This window comes from Salvelinus sp. IW2-2015, linkage group LG2 (assembly GCF_002910315.2).
Source record: "Salvelinus sp. IW2-2015 linkage group LG2, ASM291031v2, whole genome shotgun sequence".
Lineage (NCBI taxonomy): Eukaryota > Metazoa > Chordata > Actinopteri > Salmoniformes > Salmonidae > Salvelinus > Salvelinus sp. IW2-2015.
This window is the reverse complement of record NC_036839.1, coordinates 21689820-21711916: the sequence shown is the minus strand read 5'-3', so window position 1 is coordinate 21711916 and position 22097 is coordinate 21689820. Positions and strand designations below refer to the sequence as shown.

Here is a 22097-nt window from a genome sequence, read left to right as displayed (position 1 = left end):
GGGAAGAGTGATTGACCTGCACGCTTGACAGATTTTCATGCTTCTTGGTTGTATTCTAGTGTAATGGACCTTGCGTATTTCAAATGTCTAATGAATGCCTCCAAGTTCATCCACACACATATTTCCCCCATTTGTGTTTAGTTGAAGACATGAATATGCCTGAAGAGAACTTGTGACACTTTAAACAATGGGGGCACAATATCTCTGCATCTGGGCAGAATTTGGCACATTTGGTAGACTCTTGGCCTGAGGTGGTAGGCACATTGGGCATAGGCTGGGGTGGGGGTGATGGGAGCAAGCTGGCAGGGTGGCGTGTAGGGAGGGTGTGTGTTTTGGTGGATGTAGGGGGCGAGATGAGTTGGGGGGCAATTCAGCAAGCCAGCAGAGAGGGGGTCAATGGGCACTCTCACCATGCTGTCATTATGCCGTAATCCCGCTTCACTTTTCTGGAAAAACTGAATAGCACTAGAATCACTGACTCAATTTTTGGATCTAATTTTCATGACAAAGCGATTGTTCCACTCACTGTTTAAAAAACTGGGAGGCTGGGTATATAAAAGGGCTTGGGTGGCAGGACCAGAGGCATCTAGACTTCAGGGAGACCAGCAGACCACCGCTATCTATCAAGCCTAGCCCACAAACAATGTCCAAAATGGGCAGGGTGAGTAACAGGGATATGGCCGCTTGGCTCTGGGCAATCACTGGCTCCATCAGAACAGGTTCTACTGATACAGTATAGTGGGCAGGATAGTGATTATGGCAGTAGCATAGCAGTGATTTTCTGTGGTGTGTTTGGTTTAGTTATGGGATGGCCCATTTTCATATTTTCTGTCAAACTTGGCTGATTTATCCTGCTGGCCATTTCCATAGTAATAACAACGTAATAGTAGAATTGTAATGTAAGTGTAATAATACTCGTGTAATAGTCTTCTGTGTGATGCCTGGTATACAAGTGGAGGGCACTATTGCCAGATAGCACAGCTCAATCCCATCTGTGAGATGGAATGCTGGTTAAAGCTTGTCAGCACTGGTGTCCTGCAGAAATGGACATAATCTCTGTTTGTCCTCCATATACATTTTATTATAAATACAGTCTTCGATTTGGCATTCAAGTGCCATCAAAAATATTTACATTGGAGTTATTCTGTGATGGAAAGACTAACTCAAACTGATGAGCTTACCCACATCTATGGCTTTTAGAAATAGCACTAGCTGCAAAGAAAGGCATCAGGAATGGGTTGAGTGGATTGACTTGTTCTTTGGTAGGTTGGAAAAAGCAATTCATTGTGTAAAAAGGTACCTACAGTGCAGTGCAGAGCTTTTATCAAGCATATGAACCTAAGTTCAACCCACTCACTCCACTCTGGTCTCTTTTGTTCTCGTCCAGATTGTCTTTTACGAGGATAAGAACTTCCAGGGCCGTCGTTATGAGTGTGACAGCGACTGCACMGACTTCCATTCCTACCTGAGCCGCTGTAACTCCATCCGTGTGGAGAGTGGAGCCTGGGTGGTGTACGAGAGGCCCAACTATATGGGCTACCAGTATGTTCTGACCAGGGGAGAGTACCCTGAATACCTGCGCTGGATGGGCCTCAATGACCGCCTCAGCTCCTGCAAAATGATCCACTTTGTAAGTCTGCCACTGCCTCAGTCCTAGAGCATTATAGTGAACGAAAAGAGATATCATTATGTTTCTTCAATAACAGTATCTAGATGGGGTATGTCTGTTAGGTCTATGCTGAGCYGTCTGAATGGGGTGTACCGTATGTTGTATTATAAACCGGGTAGTTTGGGTCCTGGATGCTGATTGGCTGAAACAGCATTTCAGCCATGTGTACATCAGACAATATATCACAGTGATGACGCAAAAATACTTGTTTACTGTTCTATTTATGTCAGTAAACAGTTTATAATAGCAATAAAGCAACTCTGGGGTTTGTGGTATATGACCAATATACCACATCCCCTCTGGCCTTATTGCTTCATTAGAGCACAGAACACTGTACACTTCCCTTCAATGCACAGGGTAGGCTATACATTGTAATAGTAATTTCATAGATCAACAGAAAAACCAAGAATAGCTATTATAGTGATAGCAAAAGTGGTATAGACAGGTATATGCAAGTAAACCATTTCTGACTGTTCGTCAGATGGGCATATTAGGCATCCCAATCCCAATGAGGCCAGGCACAGAACAGTGACAGTGGCGGTTCACCCAGGACACAGGGCTTTGTCAAAGGAGTTCAATACCAGCATATAGCACTGATCAAGTGATTGTGGCACTGATCGCTATTGGCTGACCTAGAGCTGGCAGGAAGAATCAGACCTACACTTCTACTGTAGAATCAATACATTTTCCAACTATGGGGCAGAATATGGTGGTGGAAATATTCTCTGTAACACAGGAAGCCATAAACGGCCCAAACAACAGCAGTGAAAAAAATACAGCATGTTATAAAAATATATGTTTCTTTTCTCATGATGGTTCGTTCAGTTTCGGACCAATCTCAAGAGTATAAAAACATTGGATTGGCGATGAGTTGGTAGACAAATGCATTTTGGGTCGACCAGAACATCGACAAACACACAACAATACTTTACAAACCTTGTGTGTTACTAACTATCCTTACATCCTAGCCCCCAAAATAAACCAGAAGTTGCTCAGTAAGAATCTCATCTCCCTATATATCCCTCCTTCCCCCTTTCTCTTACCCCACATCCCCTCCCCCTTTTTTCCCAATCCCTTGCACTAACCCCTCGCCTCCACCTCCACTACTACCACCACCCCTCCCCCCATCACCACCACAGTCCTGTGGGACCCAGTACAAGATGCAGCTGTATGAGAAGGATGACTTTGCGGGCCAGGCCTTCGAGGCCACCGAGGACTGCCCCTCCGTGCTGGAGAAGTTCCACTGGCGCGAGGTGCACTCCTGCAAGGTGCTGGGCGGCTGGTGGGTCTTCTACGAGCACCCCAACTACCGCGGACGCCAGTACTTCCTGGAGAAGGGAGAGTACAGGAAGCCTGGGGACTGGGGTGCAGTCAGTCCCACTGTCCAGTCCTTCAGACGCTTCACTGAGTGAACCTCCTGACCACAACAACACCAACCTCAACCTCAAACCCAACCTCACTATTATCATACATAATATGCATAATATGGACTTTGAATAACCCTAATACTTCTTGATTTTGAATAACGCCTAGGCTATAACTTTGAGTCCTTTGATTGTGACTTTACTGAGGTCTCTCTCCTGAAATAAAAACTTGGCTGGTAAGCAGATCTGAAAATGTTGGCATTTTTTTGTGCCTGTGTCAGTGAATGTGTGAAGCCGTAAGGTAGGAGGTGTATTCTTTTGTCCAAAATGTATGACCCTGAACTGATACGGCCCAAAGGGAGAGCAACTTCTACATGCGGAATTTAGCCACTGAATAATTTTGGTTCAAGCTATAAGGAATATCAAGTGAACTAATAAGACAATGTCATCATGACAGATGCCAAGATATCTTATTGATGCATCACAGCTCCAGTGCCAGAAATGTACCCAGCTTTCCATTACCAAGTCGATACTTTACAAAAATGTCCTCACAAAGAATACTTCTAGCGACCATGTCTCATAGTTACAGAACAGGTTTCAGGTCTACAGTGATGGGGTGAGGGTTGTGATGAGTCACAACAGAGAAGCAGTTTCCTTCACCACCAATCAGAGCCATCGTTGTTGACTGGTCAGAGTCGCCCAGGAGAGTCAAGCAGAAGGTGTGCCGAGCAGAAGGAGTGCCGAGCAGAAGGAGTGCAGCATGAGAGGCCAGGGTACAGCAGACTAGAAGGGTAGGGCAGAGAGAGATGACAGTTGGCACTCAGTGAATACATTTTTATTTTTATTTTATGTATTCAATGTACAGTGTGTGTGTACATTGAATCCATTTTGTTTGTGTTGTCTGTGACCTTGTGTGCACTACAGTGAATACATGGATGTAATATAACTGGTCAAAGCCTACAGTACTCACTGTCCAGGCTGAGCTCCACACTGCCCCTTTTGGTCAGATCTGTAACAGCAACCCCTAAAACGCCCTCGTCCTGCAGCCAAACCCCTCCCACCAACATCAGCCAATCACCAATCCCATGGATACTGTGGGAATAAACAGAGGATGGTGCCCGTGTTAGAACAACCCTTTGATTTAGCAGCACAATATCCTGGGCACATTTAGAGGAGGACTACATTGTCTGAAACAACTATCCATTAACTCACTCAATGTTAAACAATATGGAAAACGTCAGCCACTAGAATCTGTTTTCCTGTATCTGAGTTGTTGAAGCTCCACATCTGGGCACTAGAGGTGGTTGGAGGTGTAGTCTCTCCCAGCAGAAGCCTGTGGTGGTGGGCCTCAGTAAGACTGTATCCCCCAGTGGAACACTTTCTCTAACCAACCCTCCACAGATCACCTCCACAGATCACTGCCCCTCCTTCATATGGACAGGCTGAATGGGAGAAGCGAGGCTCAGCCCTCTATAGGAATCTGCAAAAACACATAGTCAAAGTTCTGTGGGTATTGTATTTATTTGTTGTTGGCAGGCTATGTTCCCCACGGCTGGGTAATGCAGGAGGTAATAATATAATGAACAGCAAAGTTTTAAAAACACCTCAGTCCAACACTGGTCATCAAGACACAGGAAGTGGGCATCAAAAGTTCTGCCTCAGCCTCCTTCCATCCTCCAAACACACACAGGAAGTTCTGGCCTGTGAGGAAGAGACCGGAGAAGGCTGTTGAGGCATGATTCCTGCTGAAAAACTGACTTAAAGGCTCAGTGCAGTCAAAAACGTGATTTTCCTGTGTTAAATATATGTATGTCCACACTATGATGTTAGAATAACACTGTGAAAATKATGATACCCACTGGGCACACACTGGTTGAATCAACGTTGTTTCCACGTCATTTCAATGAAATTATGTTGAACCAATGTGGAATAGACATTGAATTGACGTCTGTGTACAGTGGGTAATGCCCTTTTAGTGTAAGAGCTGTTTGAAAAGACTGCCTGAAATTTCAGCCTGTTTAGTAGGATGGTGTTTTGGCCTGCCTGGTGAAATTAGTTGATAGACCAATAAGAAAGAGAGTTCCAAACCTCTCTGCCAATAACCGCTAGTTTTCTGTTTTCCCCTCCCCACTCAGGCCACTCCTAGCAAAATTCTTTCTTGAGAAATTGCTCTTTGCTAAGGAACTATTTTTGTTGACCATTTTAACTGAAAGCAATCACAGTAAGGTTACCCAGAAGTGATTTGATATTGAGATAAAAATGGCTGCATTGGACCTTTAAGATCAGTGTTTAAAGGTACTCACCCATGGTCAGAGTGTGCCTCCATCTTGGTTGAGGCGGGTTGCCACTACACGTCATTTTCTGGCCATCAGGGGCAACAGGGTCAGGCAGGTTACATTGTCATAGGTCACTCTGAGGAAGGGTTCTGATTATGTTGAGTGGGGAGGAGCGGCCACCAAACACCACAGCTCCCCGCCCAGGCACAGATGTTACTGTGTGATACAGCATGACACCTGGGAGGAGAACTGAACCTGCCCAGGAACAGATGTTACTGTGTGATACAGCATGACACCTGGGAGGAGAACAGAACCTGACCGGGAACAGATGTTACTGTGTGATACAGAATGACACCTGGGAGGAGAACAGAACCTGACCAGGAACAGATGTTACTGTGTGATACAGCATGACACCTGGGAGGAGAACAGAACCTGACGGGAACAGATGTTACTGTGTTGATACAGCATGACACCTGGGAGGAGAACAAGAACCTGACCAGGAACAGATGTTACTGTGTGATACAGCATGACACCTGGGAGGAGAACAGAAACACCGCCAACTTCGTACAAACAAATATGCTAAAGAAACATGACCAGGAACAACTCTGGGCTCTATAGCCTATATCTAGAGCCCAGAATTTTTCCTGGTCAGAACAAAACACAGTTTTTGTTGGAAAACTCAATGCCCTAATAGTACCATTGACCAAATCCATTGAACCCTCTTACCCCAGTCATTGGATGATTTCACACAGGCACATCTCCAGCCACCCTTGGCTCTGATGAGGACCCTGGCTGTAGTATCCTCTCTACCCCCGCAGCCTGAGCCCCCTGAGCAGCACCAGCCCAGGACCCAGGGGCATAGAGGCCATCCCCAGACCCTCCACACACAGCTCCCCAACCATGGGCCTCACAGCCAGGGGAGGCTGCTACAATTACACTTAATTCTAACATGGATACAAGGTATCCACCACCCTTACACACAAAACACAATGAACAAACCAACAAAAAAAGCATGTCCACGCACACACCACACACACACACCAACACACTCCACTCCATTCTCCACATGTGTCCCTCATGTAGGTGAGCACCACTTTAGACAATAGCAGGGTAGGGGAACTCTAGATCAGCCCACTTAGAGACTCTTCCACTTGGGGCTTCTCTCTCACATCCACCCCTAGCAGATGGTACCACCATGAACATAAACAGGGTCTGGACACACACAACAGCTGTTAGATGTATCACAGGCCAGCACTCGGCATAGTGTTCACATGTGTGTGTGTGTGTGTGTGTGTGTGTGTGTGTGTGTGTGTGTGTGGTGTGTTTGTGTGTGTGTGTGTGTGTGTGTGTGTGTGTGTGTGTGTGTGTGTGTGTGTGTGTGTGTGTGTGTGTGTGTGTGTGTGTGTGTGTGTGTGTGTGTGTGTGTGCATGTGTTTACTTGTGTGTAGTGTAATACATAGTGTACCTGTGGGTCAGGATGAAAGTGTAAAGTGTATCCAGCCACTATTCAGCTGCGTTTTGTTATTGATAAGAGCAGCTTTGCGCCAGGAAGTCCTGTTCGAACACCACCAACCCCGCCAGAGGCAGGTTAGCGTTTTATTCATGAATTTTGTTCTGGAGGCAGATCTGCCCCAAGGCAGAAATTATGTGATTGGTTGCCCCAATGGTGAGGGTGGAGCTTACATTTCAAACGGGCTGCATGCTCTGAGAGGACATTTGACCAGCGCTTGTCCCTAATCTTACCCTAACCCTGACCCTGACCTTAACCATAACCCTTAACTAACCTTAATCTTTACCATTACCTTAACCATTTTACATTTCAACTTCAATGGGGTGACTTCAGAGTTGGTCGTCACTAGCTTCCACAGCCACAAAGTCAGAATTAAAACGTAGGCCTAATAATAAAACAGATGCATTTGCCATTGGTAAGAAGATCGTATAGTAATACATTGATTTTACTTTTATTATATAGGCCTAAATCATAATCATATTGCACAGCATGCCTCTCCTTTTCAGACATGACTGGTTTATTCCCACTCTACCATTTATTAATCGCTCATTCAATAGCCAACCATGTTCAAAATGAAATAGACCGGTAACCTCCCGAGTGGCGCAGCGGTCTAAGGCACTGCAACGCCGTGCTAGAGGTGTCTCTACAGACCCTGGTTCAGGCTGTATCACAACAGGCTGTGAACGGGAGTCCCATAGGGCGGCGCACAATTGGCCCAGCATCGTCCGGGTTAGGGGAGGGTTTGGCCGGGGTAGGCCGTCATTGTAAATAAGAATTCTTAACTTACTTTCCTAGTTAAATAAAGGTAAAATAAATAACCTATGGCAGTAAACCTAGCCTATTTCATCCCAGAGTCTATACCAAGGCAGGAGATAGAAACGCTATCATGTATTGAACAACAATTCATATTTTGCATGGAAGTGTGGGATGTAGGCAGATATTTACTTTCAAATTCTTCAATAAACAATCAGTGTTTGGTACTCACTATAGGGGGCATGCATTTTTTGTTTGAAAGGGAAAGAGGGATACCTAGTCAGTTGTCCAACTGAATGTATGTACTCAACTGAAATGTGTCTTCCGCATTTAACCCAACCCCTCTGAATCAGAGAGGTGTGGGGGGCTGCCTTAATCTACATCCACAGCACCCGGGGAACAGTGGGTTAACTGCCTTGCTCAGGGGCAGAACGACAGATATTTACCTTGTCAGCTCGAGGAATCAATCCAGCAACCTTCTGGTTACTGGCCCAACGCTCTAACCACTAGGCTACCTGCCGCCCCAGTCACTGCAACAGATTAAAACGTTCTGCCCTCAACTCTACAGAAACGTGATAAAATCTGATATTCTGCTTCTTTAAGAAACGGACATGGCCAAGTTCCAACATTTCCAAATCATACAGCAAATGAGAATGTTTTTGTTACCATAAAAGGTAAATGGAGGGCTTTTTCCAAGCTGGGTTGTAGCGCACAAATATAACATGGCTCTGATTTATCAATAAAGCATGCCTACAGTGGGGCAAAAAAGTATTTAGTCAGCCACCAATTGTGCAAGTTCTCCCACTTAAAAAGATGAGAGAAGCCTGTAATTTTCATCATAGGTACACTTCAACTATGACAGACAAAATGAGGAAAGAAAATCCAGAAAATCACATTGTAGGATTTTTAATGAATTTATTTGCAAATTATGGTGGAAAATAAGTATTTGGTCACATACAAACAAGCAAGATTTCTGGCTCTCAACAGACCTGTAACTTCTTATTTAACGAGGCTCTCTGTCCTCCACTCGTTACCTGTATTATGGCACCTGTTTGAACTTGTTATCAAGTAAAAGACGACCTGTCCACACCTCAAACAGTCACACTCCAAACTCCACTATGGCCAGACAAGAAGCTTGTCAAGGACACCAGAAACAAATTGTAGACCTGCACCAGGCTGGGAAGACTGAATCTGCAAATAGGTAAGCAGCTTTTGGTTTGAAGAAATCAACTGTGGGAGCAATTTTAGGAAATGGAAGACATACACGACCACTGATAATCTCCCTCGATCTGGGGCTCCACGCAAGATCTCACCCCCGTGGGGTCAAAATGATCCCAAGAACGGTGAGCAAAAAATCCCAGAACAACACAGGGGGACCTAGTGATGACCTGCAGAGAGCTGGGACCAAAGTAACAAAGCCTACATCAGTAACATACTACGCCGCCAGGGACTCAAATCCTGCATTGCAAGACGTGTCCCCCTGCTTAAGCCAGTACATGTCCAGGCCCGTCTGAATTTTGCTAGAGAGCATTTGGATGATCCAGAAGAAGATTGGGAGAATGTCAGATGAAACCAAAATATAACTTTTTGGTAAAAACTCAACTCGTCATGTTTGGAGGACAAAGAATGCTGAGTTGATCCAAAGAACACCATACCTACTGTGAAGCATGGGGGTGGAAACATCATGCTTTGGGGCTGTTTTTCTGCAAAGGGACCAGGACAACTGATCCGTGTAAAGGAAAGAATGAATGGGGCCATGTATCATGAAGATTTTGAGTGAAAACCTCCTTCCATCAGCAAGGGCATTGAGATGAAACGTGGCTGGGTCTTTCAGCATGACAATGATCCCAAACACACCGCCCGGTGCAACGAAGGAGTGGCTTCGTAAGAAGCATTTCAAGGTCCTGGAGTGGCCTAGCCAGTCTCCAGATCTCAACCCCATAGAAAATCTTTGGAGGGAGTTGAAAGTCTGTGTTGCCCAGCAACAACCCCAAAACATCACTGCTCTAGAGGAGATCTGCATGGAGGAATGGGCCAAAATACCAGCAACAGTGTGTGAAAACCTTGTGAAGACTTACAGAAAACGTTTGACCTTTGTCATTGCCAACAAACGGTATATAACAAAGTATTGAGAAACTTTTGTTATTGACCAAATACTTATTTTCCACTATAATTTGCAAATAAATTAATAAAAAATCCTACAATGTGATTTTCTGGATTTTTTTTCTCATTTTGTCTGTCATAGTTGAAGTGTACCTATGATGAAAATTACAGGCCTCTCTCATCTTTTTAAGTGGGAGAACTTGCACAATTGGTGGCTGACTAAATACTTTTTTGCCCCACTGTATATATTGCGTGCGACAGTTTGTTAAATCCTAATAATTTCTGGTGCACACAAATCCTTGAATCTCCACATATGGCAGAATTTAGTAAGAAATGTACACCCGGTTGATAAATAAGGACACTGGAGAGAGAGAAAGTTACCAAGATACCATCTCTAAAGAGAGAGACCAGAGTGTTGTGTATGAACATGTCCTCAGCTAGAACCCTCACAATCTTAAAACATGATCTCTACCATTGATGTAGTGGTAAACTACGATTGCTGTCCGTGGTGAATAAAGTAACTCTCCCTATACTTAAAAATACATTTTTCCACAAAAGGTGGGTAAACCCTCTCACAAAATAAAAAAGGTATGTAAACTGCATTTACCCTCCACTACACCACTGATCTCCACTGTATATTAACACTGTATATATAAACACTAGTTATAAGCATTAGTTATGAATAGTCCATTTTGAGATTTGTGGTGAAGCAGGGAGCAGGAAAATGCACTGACCTACATAGCATGGTACATTACTAGCCCTCATGCACACAGACCTCACCAGTGTCATCAGAAACAAACAACAAACACAATAATAAATAATACATTTTATTTTAAGCGCTTTTCAAGACACCCAAAGTCTCAGTCAACTTTATTGCTTCAGTCAAATCACATCAAACTTTCAAAAAAAATGTCAGTCTTTCAGTTCACGCAGACACTTCAGTTTCATAGTGTTTGGATCAGTATCCTCTCTTAAACGGAGAGAGGGAGGGAGACAGAGAAAGAGGAAGAGAAGGAGAGGAAGAGAACAGGGGAGACAAATAGACTACCATTGCTGTTCCCTTTTCCTATGGTGACGTTATGACTTGCAGTCTGGTGTCTCTTAAGTTTATCTAGTCAAAGTGCAATGAGTGCTAAAATAGCATCTGGGTCAGAGGAGCATAATACATACAAACCACAGGAGGTTGGTGGCACCTTAATTGGGGAGGACAGGCTTGGGGTAATGGCTGGAGCGGAATTGGTGGAACGGTATCAAAGACATCCAACACATGGTTTCCATGTGCTTGATGCCATTCCATTCGCTCCATTCCAGCCATTATTATAAGCCGTCCCCTCACCTCCACTGATACAAACAGTCACAAAGCTTGAAAAGAGAGACATACTTGTTTTAACCCAGACCTCCCACACACTTCCCAAGCCCTGGCCAACTCTGGTCCTGGAGAGCTATATATATTTATTTTTAAAATGTAACTAGGCAAGTCAGTTAAGAACAAATTCTTATTTACAATGATGACCTACACCGGCCAAACCTGGATGACGCTGGGCCAATTGTGCACCGCCCTGTGGGCCTCACGATCACAGCCAGTTATGATACAGCCTGGATTCGAACCAGGGTGTCTGTAGTGATGCCCCAAGCACTGAGATGCAGTGCCTTAGACCACAAGCTTTGTAAGTTACATACTGTATCAACATTAACACACGTTATACAGCTTGTCAATGTCTTGATGTGAGGTTGATATTTTGAATCAGGTGTGCTAGTGCTGGGCTGGAACAAAAGCCTGCCCAATGCAATTCACCACCCATTCACAGACAGATCCCTCGGTATGAGGAGAATACACACCAACTCTGACATAAAACAAGATATTATACGCTATACAGTACATTGTGAAAGAATACCAGTGACATCACAGGATCAGAGGTAATGAACTGGTTTGGAATGCTGCTACAGACTGAACTGTGACCTACAGGGTCACGATCTCATCACCTATTGTGCATTTAGAGAAATAATGTGAGAAGGGAATGAAAGAAGGCGGAGAAGAGGAGAGGAGGAGTCTTTTACCCAGGGCTTGGTGTATCAGAGGGTCAGAGGGGATGTGTTTCTGATGGACTTTAGTTTGGTCCAGGTGTGTGTGTGTGTGTCTAGTTGACAGACTTTACTTTGACCTTCGTGGGCGGTTTGTTGGTGAAGATGTGGTATTTATGTTTATTTATTTTCCCTTTTGTATTGTTTATTTTACTTTTGTTTATTATCCAGTTCACTTGCTTTGGCAATGTAAACATATGTTTCCCATGTCAATAAAGGAACTTTGCCCCCAAGCAGTCAAATCAAACGCTCTTCCTCTTATTGAGGAGTATATTTTGAAAACGACCTTTTGACATTACAAATGTTTTGGTTTTTTTGTGGCGGGAATGCGCTTCCATAGATGCGGTTTACAAATACAAATATTTTACTCAATTAAATATTTTGGGGAATTTTTGGGAGAGTGGGCACCTTTGCACCTGACGTGAACTAAAACGTGGATGAATGCCGTTATCTATCCGTTTAAGAAAATCGAGAATGCGGCACCGACTGCGACTGCGCGAATTTGCAGGAAGCGTTAACAGTCCTTTTACCAGTAGATCAATTGTCAACAGTCAAGACTCAAGACTGGGACCTTAGATCGTTTTAGAGACAGCGCCGATACTGTCACTGGTATGTATTGATGTTTTTATACTCCCCGTGTGTAGGCTACATGGGACGTGTATCCGCAAGGCTGAAAGAGAAGGGCGTCGAACCAGAGCTGGGGCCGAATTGGTTCATCCGCATCAAAATGACTTGGCTACRACGGAGTCCATTCTCTACGGAGATGCACCAATTAACAGATAAAACGGACAATACCTGCATACCTCCTATTCGCCAATGTAAAAGAAAAATAAAGCTAAATGCGTAGCAGGTAATTAACATTGGCAAAGCCACATACGTGGTTGATCTCTGGTGGTGAAAGCACAGTCATTCCCCTGATATGACAATGGGTGTGTTCGAGGGCTTAGCCCCATGAAGCCGACAGTAGACGAAAGTCGGCGGGTGAAGTCGGGGGAGATGACAGCCGAAAGTCGGACAATGTAGTGGTATTACAACATTAAGGCTCAGATCAACATGGCAGAGTCAACATAGCTGCTATTGTTTATAAAAGTGTTTCTGTATAATTGTCTAAAGAAACTTCTATACCCCCATATCACGCACTCACAAACTGGAAATATAACGTGTGTACAATTCATTGGTTAGAGGGGTCTCAAATATCACTTTTCATTTGTATCCCTTGTAGCTTTAGAATCCGCAAAGTTGGTTCCTGTTTCAGTCACATATTCGGCCACGTTTGGGTGGGTGAAACAAAAACACCCTAATGATTGGTTGACAAATAGTGCCTTCCACAAGGCAGGTGATGCTGCATGGTGTAGTCGGTGAGAAGCAACTGTGGCGACTATATAAAAAAAACTGTATGACCTTTGAGCACACGATTCTTGTAAAGTTCATCCAGTTGACAAGTCGTAAATTATTTATAACCATAATGAAACAAACTTTGAAATTACAGCGTTTGGATACTTGTGACAGTGGGGAGTGGGAGATCAACACACACCCGTCATTGGTGCGAATGACAGACATGACCATTTTGTCCTATCAATTGTACCTGGAATGGTCGACACCTCCACTTGTTTTGACCGCTCTATGATTCCTATGGCGATCTATAATGCAGGCTAGCGCACATCCTCAGCCTGTGTTGTATGTCAGTCACTCTAGATTTGTGTGGATGGGCTTTATTGCAGATCATGTAATAATCAAGTCATACAGATGAAACAATTACCCACCTGTCCAGACTGAATGACACCTGCTGTCATGTGAGCCACTCTTTCCTTTTTCCATTACCAGCAATGCTTTACATAACAGTTCCCTCTATTGTCATTCTCTCTCATCTGCAGACAGAAAGAGAGGAGAGGTAGAGAAAGACTTCACATCCTAGAGATCCCTGTAGTCTAAGCTCCCATCACTGGGAGGCCCCACCCTCCACCGTCACCATGGCTACCAGAGGGAGTGGCCGGCCCAATGGCACGCTGCCCCAGACCAAGATATGCCAGTTTAAACTGGTCCTACTGGGAGACATGGCAGTGGGAAAGTCCAGCCTAGTTCTGCGCTTCGTCAAGGGACAGTTTGATGAGTTCCAGGAGACCACCATCGGAGGTGATGGGGGATGGGATGGGGGAATAAGGGGAGGGAAGAAGTTGACGGGCACACTATTGGCCCCAGATCACGTCTGGGCAACTGTTCAAATCAAATCTAACTTTATTTGTCACATGCGCCTAATACAACAAGTGTAGACCTTACCGTGAAATGCTTACTTACAAGCCCTTAACAAACAGTGCAGTTCAAGAAGAGTTAAGAAAATATTTACCAAGTAGACTAAAGTAAAAAGTCATAATAAAAAGTAACACCATAAGAATAACGAGGCTATATACAGGCGGCACCGGTACCGAGCCAGTGTGCGGGTTAGTTGAGGTAATTTGTACATGTAAATGGAGGTGAAGTGACTATGCATAGATAATTAACAATGAGAAGCAGCAGTGTACAAAAGGGGGGGTCAATGTAAATTGTCCGGTGGCTTTTGTTCAGCAGTCTTTTGGCTTGGGGGTAGAAGCTGTTGAGGAGCTTTTTTGTCCTTGAGTACTGCAGCGTAAGCACACTGTGCGAGATTTCCTGGATCAAGTTGGGAGGGTTGTCTGAGATGAAAGGACTAAGTTTTACATCATGAGTTATTCATCCTCTCTCTCTCCCTCTCTCAGCTGCGTTCCTGGCCCAGTCTGTGTGTCTAGACGACACTACCGTGAAGTTTGAGATCTGGGACACAGCGGGACAGGAGCGCTACCACAGTCTGGCTCCCATGTACTACCGCGGGGCACAGGCTGCCATCGTGGTCTTTGACATCACCAAGCCGGTAGTCATCAGCACACCACAAAGATGCATGCTCAGAGCTAACTTTAAGAGTAAACAATTAATGTATTGTACTGTATAGAAGCTTTAGCCCTCTCTATCATGTGAACATAGCCATGTTATTTAAATGTGGCACTGTATCTGACTCCTCTTTCTCACCTCTCCCCTCTGTCCCTCTCCTATGGTCTCTATTTTGCCCTCCTGTAGGAGACGTTTGAGCGGGCTAAAGCCTGGGTGAAGGAGCTACAGAGGCAGGCTAGCCCCAACATTGTCATCGCTCTGGCAGGCAACAAGGCGGACCTGGCTGAGAAGAGACTAGTGGAGTATGAGGTACTGTACTCAACACTGACTCTTTAAGATGTTAAGGCTATACAATGACTTAATGCTATACCACATTTGAATTCTAACTGGGGATTCCCAATACTGATGGATGGTTGCCTGATGGAAAGCCTTTTCATTATGTGTTGCCTGACAGGAGGCCCAGACCTATTCTGAAGACACTGGACTTCTCTTCATGGAGACCTCTGCCAAGACTGCCATGAATGTCAACGAACTTTTCCTGGCCATTGGTGAGCTCCCATCTTTTCCCAACAATTTATAGGGCGACTTCTAGGGATAATCATTTATATTCAAATCAACTATTGGCTTAATAAAAAAGTTTTCCATGACCAGGAAAAACTCCAGGGCATAGTTCAAAATAATAATAATAACAAACATTATTATTGGCCTCTAACAAAGTGTGTTCCACTATCTCTGCAGCCAAAAAGATGCCCAAAACGGACACCCAGAATCCTACACATGCAGCGCGACACCGGGGAGTGAACCTACAGGATCCTGAAGCCCACAACACCCGATCCTGCTGTGGAGGAGGAGGAGGGAACTAGGACTGCTTCCCTGCCATCCTGCCATCCCTGTTCCCAACCTCTGGGGTCGGGCAGGGGGACACCCCCTCCACCCTCCCTCCCATCGACAGACGGACAGACCGCTATTGAGAGAAATAGAAAGAGGGGAAGAAAGAAAGAGGGAGTTTGAGTTGGACGGTTGTCTTTTATGAGTGTTTGCCTCACCAACCGACGCCAGAGAGAGATTTTGGACAAAGACTGACAGACATGAGGAGGAAAAAGAGCGTGAGAGAGTGAATACTTTGTATAGTATTGAGCGCTAGTTGTGGATGTTTTGCATTTTGTCTGTCTCGTTTAATTTCAATCATGGTTCCATTTGATTATGCAATCGCTGCAGTGTCAGTTCTTGAGTGGCAGAGAGGGAAGAAAGGAGAGATGGAGCAAGGGAGTCTGAAGGATGAGGGAATGAAAGAGTGAATGGGATGCAGGTCATACTCCCTCCCTATAGTATTCCCATTTGTGCACCTCACAGAGGGGCAGAGCTGTATTAAATGCCCTCTCGTCACCCTCCTCTGGCATGAGCCTCAGGCAGCCTGGACAACCTTAACCCAACCCTGAAGCCTTGGCCTGGGCCATTCCAGATACTCCCCAGTCCCTACAGATAGAGTAACCCATGTTAGATGGCACAGGTTACCCACAATCCCAAAAGACAGAGGCAGGATAACCACGGTTTATTGCCTCTTCTGACGCCCTTATTTCCTCTGGTGCCCTTTATTTATTTGAACTACTAGGCTATATTATTATTATTACTCCTCAGAGCAGCGGTGTTGTGAAACATCATGCTGCCAGTGCCCGTCTGGTATCATCCAGGCCTCTCCTCCTCATTTATCTATCTCCCACACACAGATGTAGATGTACACTGAAGAACCCAGAGTCCAGTATTTATTTCCTGTTGGGACTGAGTGAGTCTGCTCTAGGCCATGTCTGTCTGGCTTTCACTGGAAACCTTCACTGTTTCTAGCAATCAATCCACTGTCTAGTGCACAATTGGTGATATCCATGGCCATAGTCTCACCTGGTCAGTTTACATGGTCAGGAGAAATTTCTTGCCCCTCATAGTGATAACTTATAGTTGGTATTGAACTCAAACCCTAGCCTGGTCCCAGATCTGTCTCTCTCTGCTCAACAATGACTATAGGAGTTTGCAAGACAGCACAAGCAGATCTGGGACCAGGCTACTCAAACCCCTCTAGACTTGCAGTCGGTAGGAAACCAATGCATCTGGTATCTGGCCTGTCATGTTGTGAATGCAAGGGCCATGATCTACATATGTTCTGCTGTTCCTCAKTTGTCTTGTTTCTTACTGCTTAAGAGTTGATGTAATTGAAAACATTGTAAACAAAAGCTTTTAAAGTGACTAATGAGCTGATGCTGTTCAAAGCACTGGAGCGAGACGGCAAGCTTTGCTGACAGAGCTACTCACTCTGTTGATGGATTCTGAATTGACCCTTAACCCCTAGACATATGTATGTAGATCTGAACAGATCAGAAAGGTTAATGCATTATAATAGTTGCTTAACTTGGCCAAATAGGTGGATTATTTTTGCCATATTGCTTCCACCTCTCCAATTGTTTCAGATCTACAGGAGTGTCTGGTGTAGGGAAGGATCCATTTGGGATGTGTCCAAGGCTTAGCTAAGAAGAATAAGGATGCTTAAGAGGGGTTTAAAAACAAAACAAGAAGTGCCTACTCCCATTTTCTTCCTATGTTCTTTGTTTTGGGTTTGCTTTGGCGTGTTCAATAGGCAGAAATGTACGTTTTTTATTTCACCTTTATTTTATCAGGGGGTCATACTCAGACCAAGGTCTCTTTTACAGATGAGCCCAGAATGACAGAAAATATACACATCAAAATGCAAACAGAAAGAAAGACACTAGCTAGGTTTCCATCAAATTGGTGACAGATTCATGTGAATATGTGGGTAGGCTGGGCTGGTAGATTATATCATGGGCTTATTATGGATAGGAGCAAGAATAATTGTTTTTGTTAAACGGCAGTCAAGCGTCGATCATGTCACCAGAATAAGACCCTCGATATTTATTGGAAAGGAGCATCAAGATCACTATGCGCTTTCACCACCCTGTGAAGTTCATCATATATTATTTCATCTGTAGCCTAATAAACTGCATGGTTTCCCAAGTCATAGTGGGAGGACGACACATCATATCGTCACATGACTTCAAGTTGACTTCCATATGATGGTTATTATATCAATATTTGGGAATAAAGGTGTTTCCACCACCATTTCTCACATAATTAAGACACAAAAAAGATCCCACCATGTCGAACGAACAAATTCTGTCGCCATTTWWAAAAAAATGTACCGAAACTACCTGTTTCCATCACAGCTGTCGTGATTTTTTAAATACGGTATGACATCACCCGCAAAAACACGGTCGATGGAAGATTGTTCCACAAATAAGGTGTAAGAAAACTAAAAGCTGATTCACTTAACTCAGTAGAGACCAAAGGAATTTCCAGAGTTAGCCATCCCAGCTAAAAAGTAAAAGTAAAGCATCTCCCTGGACCTCAACATTAGCTTGTAATCATTAACTCTTCCTGCACAGTGTAATTCTGCTCTTTGTACAGTTGTAAGGAGCTCTTCTTGTCAAATACAGTATAATTTGTCACCAAATTTTATTGAAACTGTTGATTTTACTAACTAGAGTACTTATATCATTACGCTGGAATTAGTCACTAAGGACACCAATCTATGTGATGAGCTCTACTTATTTTAAAAGCTAATTGTTTCATGGGCTGTCATCATGATTAATTGATAAGTCCATGAGTCACTCATTCATTAACTCTTATTCTATGATCACAGGTTAGTGTAATAATGATGACGTCCACACAACGTGGGAAAGACTCAAACTCCCCTCAGCTCCTCTGTAAAGTGTTGTTCAATAWAGATGTGCTATTGCGCCATGTGTGCAGTGAATATGAACTGAGGGCTTGTATCATAAATGGTTTAGTCCAGTTGTGCCACTTGTCTCTGTCATGGGTTAGGCTTGAGATATAGTTTTTCATTTAGAGGGGTTGCAAGAACATTTGGAATGCTTTAGGGGGCTTGCAAAAGAAATTACGAACCACTGGTTTAGGCAGTCACAAAGCACTGCATGAACATGGGCCTGATCTCAGAATTTGTACAGGAGTAAAGATGTCATACACAAGGTTCATGTTCAAAATTGATTTGACTATTTAGTGCAGGGTTTCCCAAACTCGGTCCTGGGGGAACGTTTAGTTTTTTTGCCCTAGCACTACACAGCTGATTCAAATAACCAACTTGTCATCAAGCTTTGATTATTTGAATCAGCTATGTAGTGCTAGGGCAAAACCCATAACGTGCACCCAACGGAGGGCCTCAGGACTGAGTTTGGGAAACACTGATTAGTGTACAAACATATTCATGTTCTTTACACAGGTTAGCATTTTTCGTCATGAATCTTGTTCTGGAGGCAGTTCTGCAGAGTGGTCACTAGCTGGCACAGCTACAAAGTCAAAAGTTGATTTTAAACCTAACCACACTGCTAACCCTAATACCTAACCTTAAATGAATACCAAAAAAATAGTTTGAGTTATCATGAATTTGTACAATATAGCTAATTTTGACTTTGCAGTTGGCACTTCTAGCGGAAATCGCTCAGTTCTGCCTCCAGGGCAAGATTCATGACAATAAATATCAACTTGCATTCTTCACATGATATACTTGTTTTATGTTTTGTTTACAACAGCCCTTTTGCAGTTGACCCACACTAGAAAACGACTCAGTAAAATGTGTGAAATCAACATTTGTCCAAAATGTCATTATTTACAAAAACAGAAATTAGACTTAAAAACATACATTTCCATCATGGGATTCTCCCCTCTCCCTTTCCTAACAAAACAGCTCTCTGTTGGTTTGCAATCAAGATGGACAATAGGTTTTCATTGATGGACAATATCAATATAAAAACATGAGAATCTTGTATATTTCACAACAGTTCCAGCCCTAGTCCTCACTCTCCTTGTCGTCGACTGCTGTGTAGATGACCTGGTTCCTGCGTTTGATCCTGGAGTTGCTATCTGTACTGCTGGGGTCCCCCCCTTCTTCCCACTGGGGCGCTTGGGGATCCGGACATGGGGCCTTCCAGGGGTGAGGAGTGAGAGGGGGTAGGCAGGTTGAGGGACAGGCCAGAGGGAGTAGCGGGGTCTGATTTGGGCTCAAGCATGTACAGGACCATGCGACTGGGGGGGTAGCTCTCCAGAGGCTCCCTGAGTCCAGTCTCTCTCCTGCTTCCCCCGTCTCACCCTCAGGCACCACTGCATCAGGGCCCTCCCCCTTACCCTTTTTCTCTCCTCCCTCCTTCTCCCCCTCTTCTTCCTCTATGGTAATCTCATCAGGGTTGTATGAGCTGGACAGGCCTGAGGTGTCAATAGGGTACTCACTGGGTTCATCCCCACTCTGGACATCATCATCCTCCAGCTCTGGGGCTCCTGTGCCCATCTGTCCCGCGACCTGGGCATAGATGTCTGTGAGGCCCTGGGTGGCACAGAGCTGGGTGGTCTGGGGGTTGGTGCTGTAGCTGGGATGGGGGCCAGGCAGGATCGTAGGCTGGCACGGTCAGGCTGAAGTTGTCTGGGATGGACTGCTCACCTCCCAGTTCACCCACAGCCTCCATCATGGCTGCCTCAGACACACTGATGTCCCACCTGGACAACATACAGAAGTAGTTAAGTGTGGGTGTGTAAGTGAGGGGTGGTCTGTAAGTATACAAATGTATATGTGTGTGAGAGAAGAGGTGTTTAAATGAGATAGCAGGGTGTGTCGTATGTGTGAGAGAGAGAGGAATACAAACAGTGTGAGTATTTGACCTTATGTGCAGGCCGTTGTTCTGTGGAGGGTTCCAGTAGTTAGGTCTGACAGCCAGTAGGCTGTCTTTTAGCCTTCGGGATGGCCAGCCACTCTGGATCATACTCCAGAACCTGGGATGAGCTTGGCCTGTCTGCTACCTCTACGAACTGAAACACACACCCTACAAGTCAGCATCAACTCAGACATGCACCATAGAGAAGACACCTATAGCCCTTACTAGCATAAAACAAGATCTTCAAGCAGGCTGTTTCACAGACCAAGATGAACAGAATCTCCATAAATTCAGGAGTAGGTTTAATCTGGATCTATGAAACTGGACCATAATCACACACCATCCATGCCACGTGTCATCACCCTCTCTCACCTGTAGAAAGTCAATGTAGGGGAGGCACTTATCCAGTGAGAGGAATTTGGTAGTGCGGAGGGCAGCATCACCATTGGCCTGAAGGGAAAAACAGAGCAGCAATATAACCAGTGCTGCATAGGAACTATCAGTTCCGTGACCTAGCAACACAACAATGAAAATCAGGATAAAGAAGATATTGTTTTGGCATTATGCAAAAATCACAGAATCTTAATTCTGATTAATCAGAAAGAATCACATCTCTGAACATCCACAGCAGTCTCGCTACATAACCGTAGTCAGTTCAGCTCACCGGGTGCTGCATAAGGGCAGCAAACTTGACGTGGAGGTGTGCAGAGAACCAGTAGTTAGGCTGCAGATGGGCCAGGAGCACTGCAGCCGCAGGACTACGAAGTGTGTTGGACTCCACCTCCTGCCTCAGGAACTTCTTCTTACTCAGTAGCTGCCCCGTGCTGCCATAATGGTAGATCCCACGAGGCCAGTCATGGGTCAGGAAGACATCCACACGCATCTGGATCTAGTGGCAAAATAGGGGAGGCATGATGACAAATATGATATAATGGGGGGGACATAATATGATATATTAACCTTGTAAGTGGTAGTCACCTGTTTGAGTTTGAAGACATCAATGTTCCTGATGTGGTAAACACTGCGTAGAGTTTCTGGGATATGGAGGGAACTCGTAATGCCCTGTAAAAAAGGACATTGATTCAATGTTAAAGACGGTTGGGCTGCAACGCATTTGCAGGGACAGGAGGATATATCTACTAGAGCTTTTTGACCTCCCCTTTCCTGTAATCATGCCCTTTGAAGATTCCAGACAAGCCACCTATCCTTACTACTTTGTAGCGCACAACGCCAGCATAACCTGATGGAACACCACATACACTGTTGTTATTATTAGATGCACAATAACATTTTCAGGCAAGTGAAAACTGCTCCTGAATTGCCTGATGGGCAAGTTGCCTTGAGATCAATCTGTGGAACTTGTAATATGCGTGTTAACTTTGTAGCCAGAGTCTAAAGGTAAGGTCTTACCCACCAGTCCTGGAGGTGGTTGGAGGCTCGTGATTCCCCCTGATGAAGATGGTCAGGACCAGAGCTGTCTACTCTCCAGAGTAATACCTGCAACAACCAAAATACAACCATCAGAAATACAACAGATTGTTCCTTAATTAAACTAAAGGAACCATCTAAATCCATAGAGGCCAACAGATTACAGCAGCTGCCCTTCTATGTACCTTCTGATATACTGTAGCTACAGTAATAGTTTGGTTTGCATAGCGAGCTAGGTCGAGGGAAATACATTAATGATATGATGAGGAAGACAACTACAGAATA

General features: G+C 44.5%; 2 protein-coding genes and 2 pseudogenes across 2 annotated transcripts; 2 read left to right on the top strand and 2 right to left on the bottom strand.

Moving 5' to 3' along the window:
- Positions 1 to 425: 425 nt before the first annotated feature.
- On the top strand, positions 426 to 3278 carry crygs2 (crystallin, gamma S2). The gene is made up of 3 exons (XM_023999167.2): positions 426 to 661; positions 1388 to 1630; positions 2809 to 3278. The coding sequence occupies exons 1-3, from the start codon at positions 644 to 646 to the stop codon at positions 3079 to 3081; spliced, it is 534 nt and encodes a 177-aa protein (XP_023854935.1). The 5' UTR covers positions 426 to 643; the 3' UTR covers positions 3082 to 3278.
- A 338-nt stretch (positions 3279 to 3616) lies between these two features.
- Positions 3617 to 7108, bottom strand: LOC139028545 (tRNA wybutosine-synthesizing protein 4-like; annotated as a pseudogene).
- A 5129-nt stretch (positions 7109 to 12237) lies between these two features.
- Positions 12238 to 18484, top strand: rab5b (RAB5B, member RAS oncogene family). The gene is made up of 6 exons (XM_024005905.2): positions 12238 to 12366; positions 13632 to 13890; positions 14490 to 14641; positions 14845 to 14967; positions 15113 to 15206; positions 15397 to 18484. The coding sequence occupies exons 2-6, from the start codon at positions 13728 to 13730 to the stop codon at positions 15519 to 15521; spliced, it is 657 nt and encodes a 218-aa protein (XP_023861673.1). The 5' UTR covers positions 12238 to 12366; positions 13632 to 13727; the 3' UTR covers positions 15522 to 18484.
- On the bottom strand, positions 17862 to 21462 carry LOC111972888 (lariat debranching enzyme-like; annotated as a pseudogene).
- Between the last annotated feature and the right edge of the window lie 635 nt (positions 21463 to 22097).

Coding starts and splice junctions, on each gene's coding strand:
- rab5b (XM_024005905.2), top strand. CDS start 13,728: ATGGCTACCAGAGGGAGTGGCCGGCCCAATGGCACGCTGCCCCAGACC. Junction 14,642..14,844: donor TCTTTGACATCACCAAGCCG/GTAGTCATCAGC, acceptor GCCCTCCTGTAG/GAGACGTTTGAGCGGGCTAA. Junction 15,207..15,396: donor CGAACTTTTCCTGGCCATTG/GTGAGCTCCCAT, acceptor CTATCTCTGCAG/CCAAAAAGATGCCCAAAACG.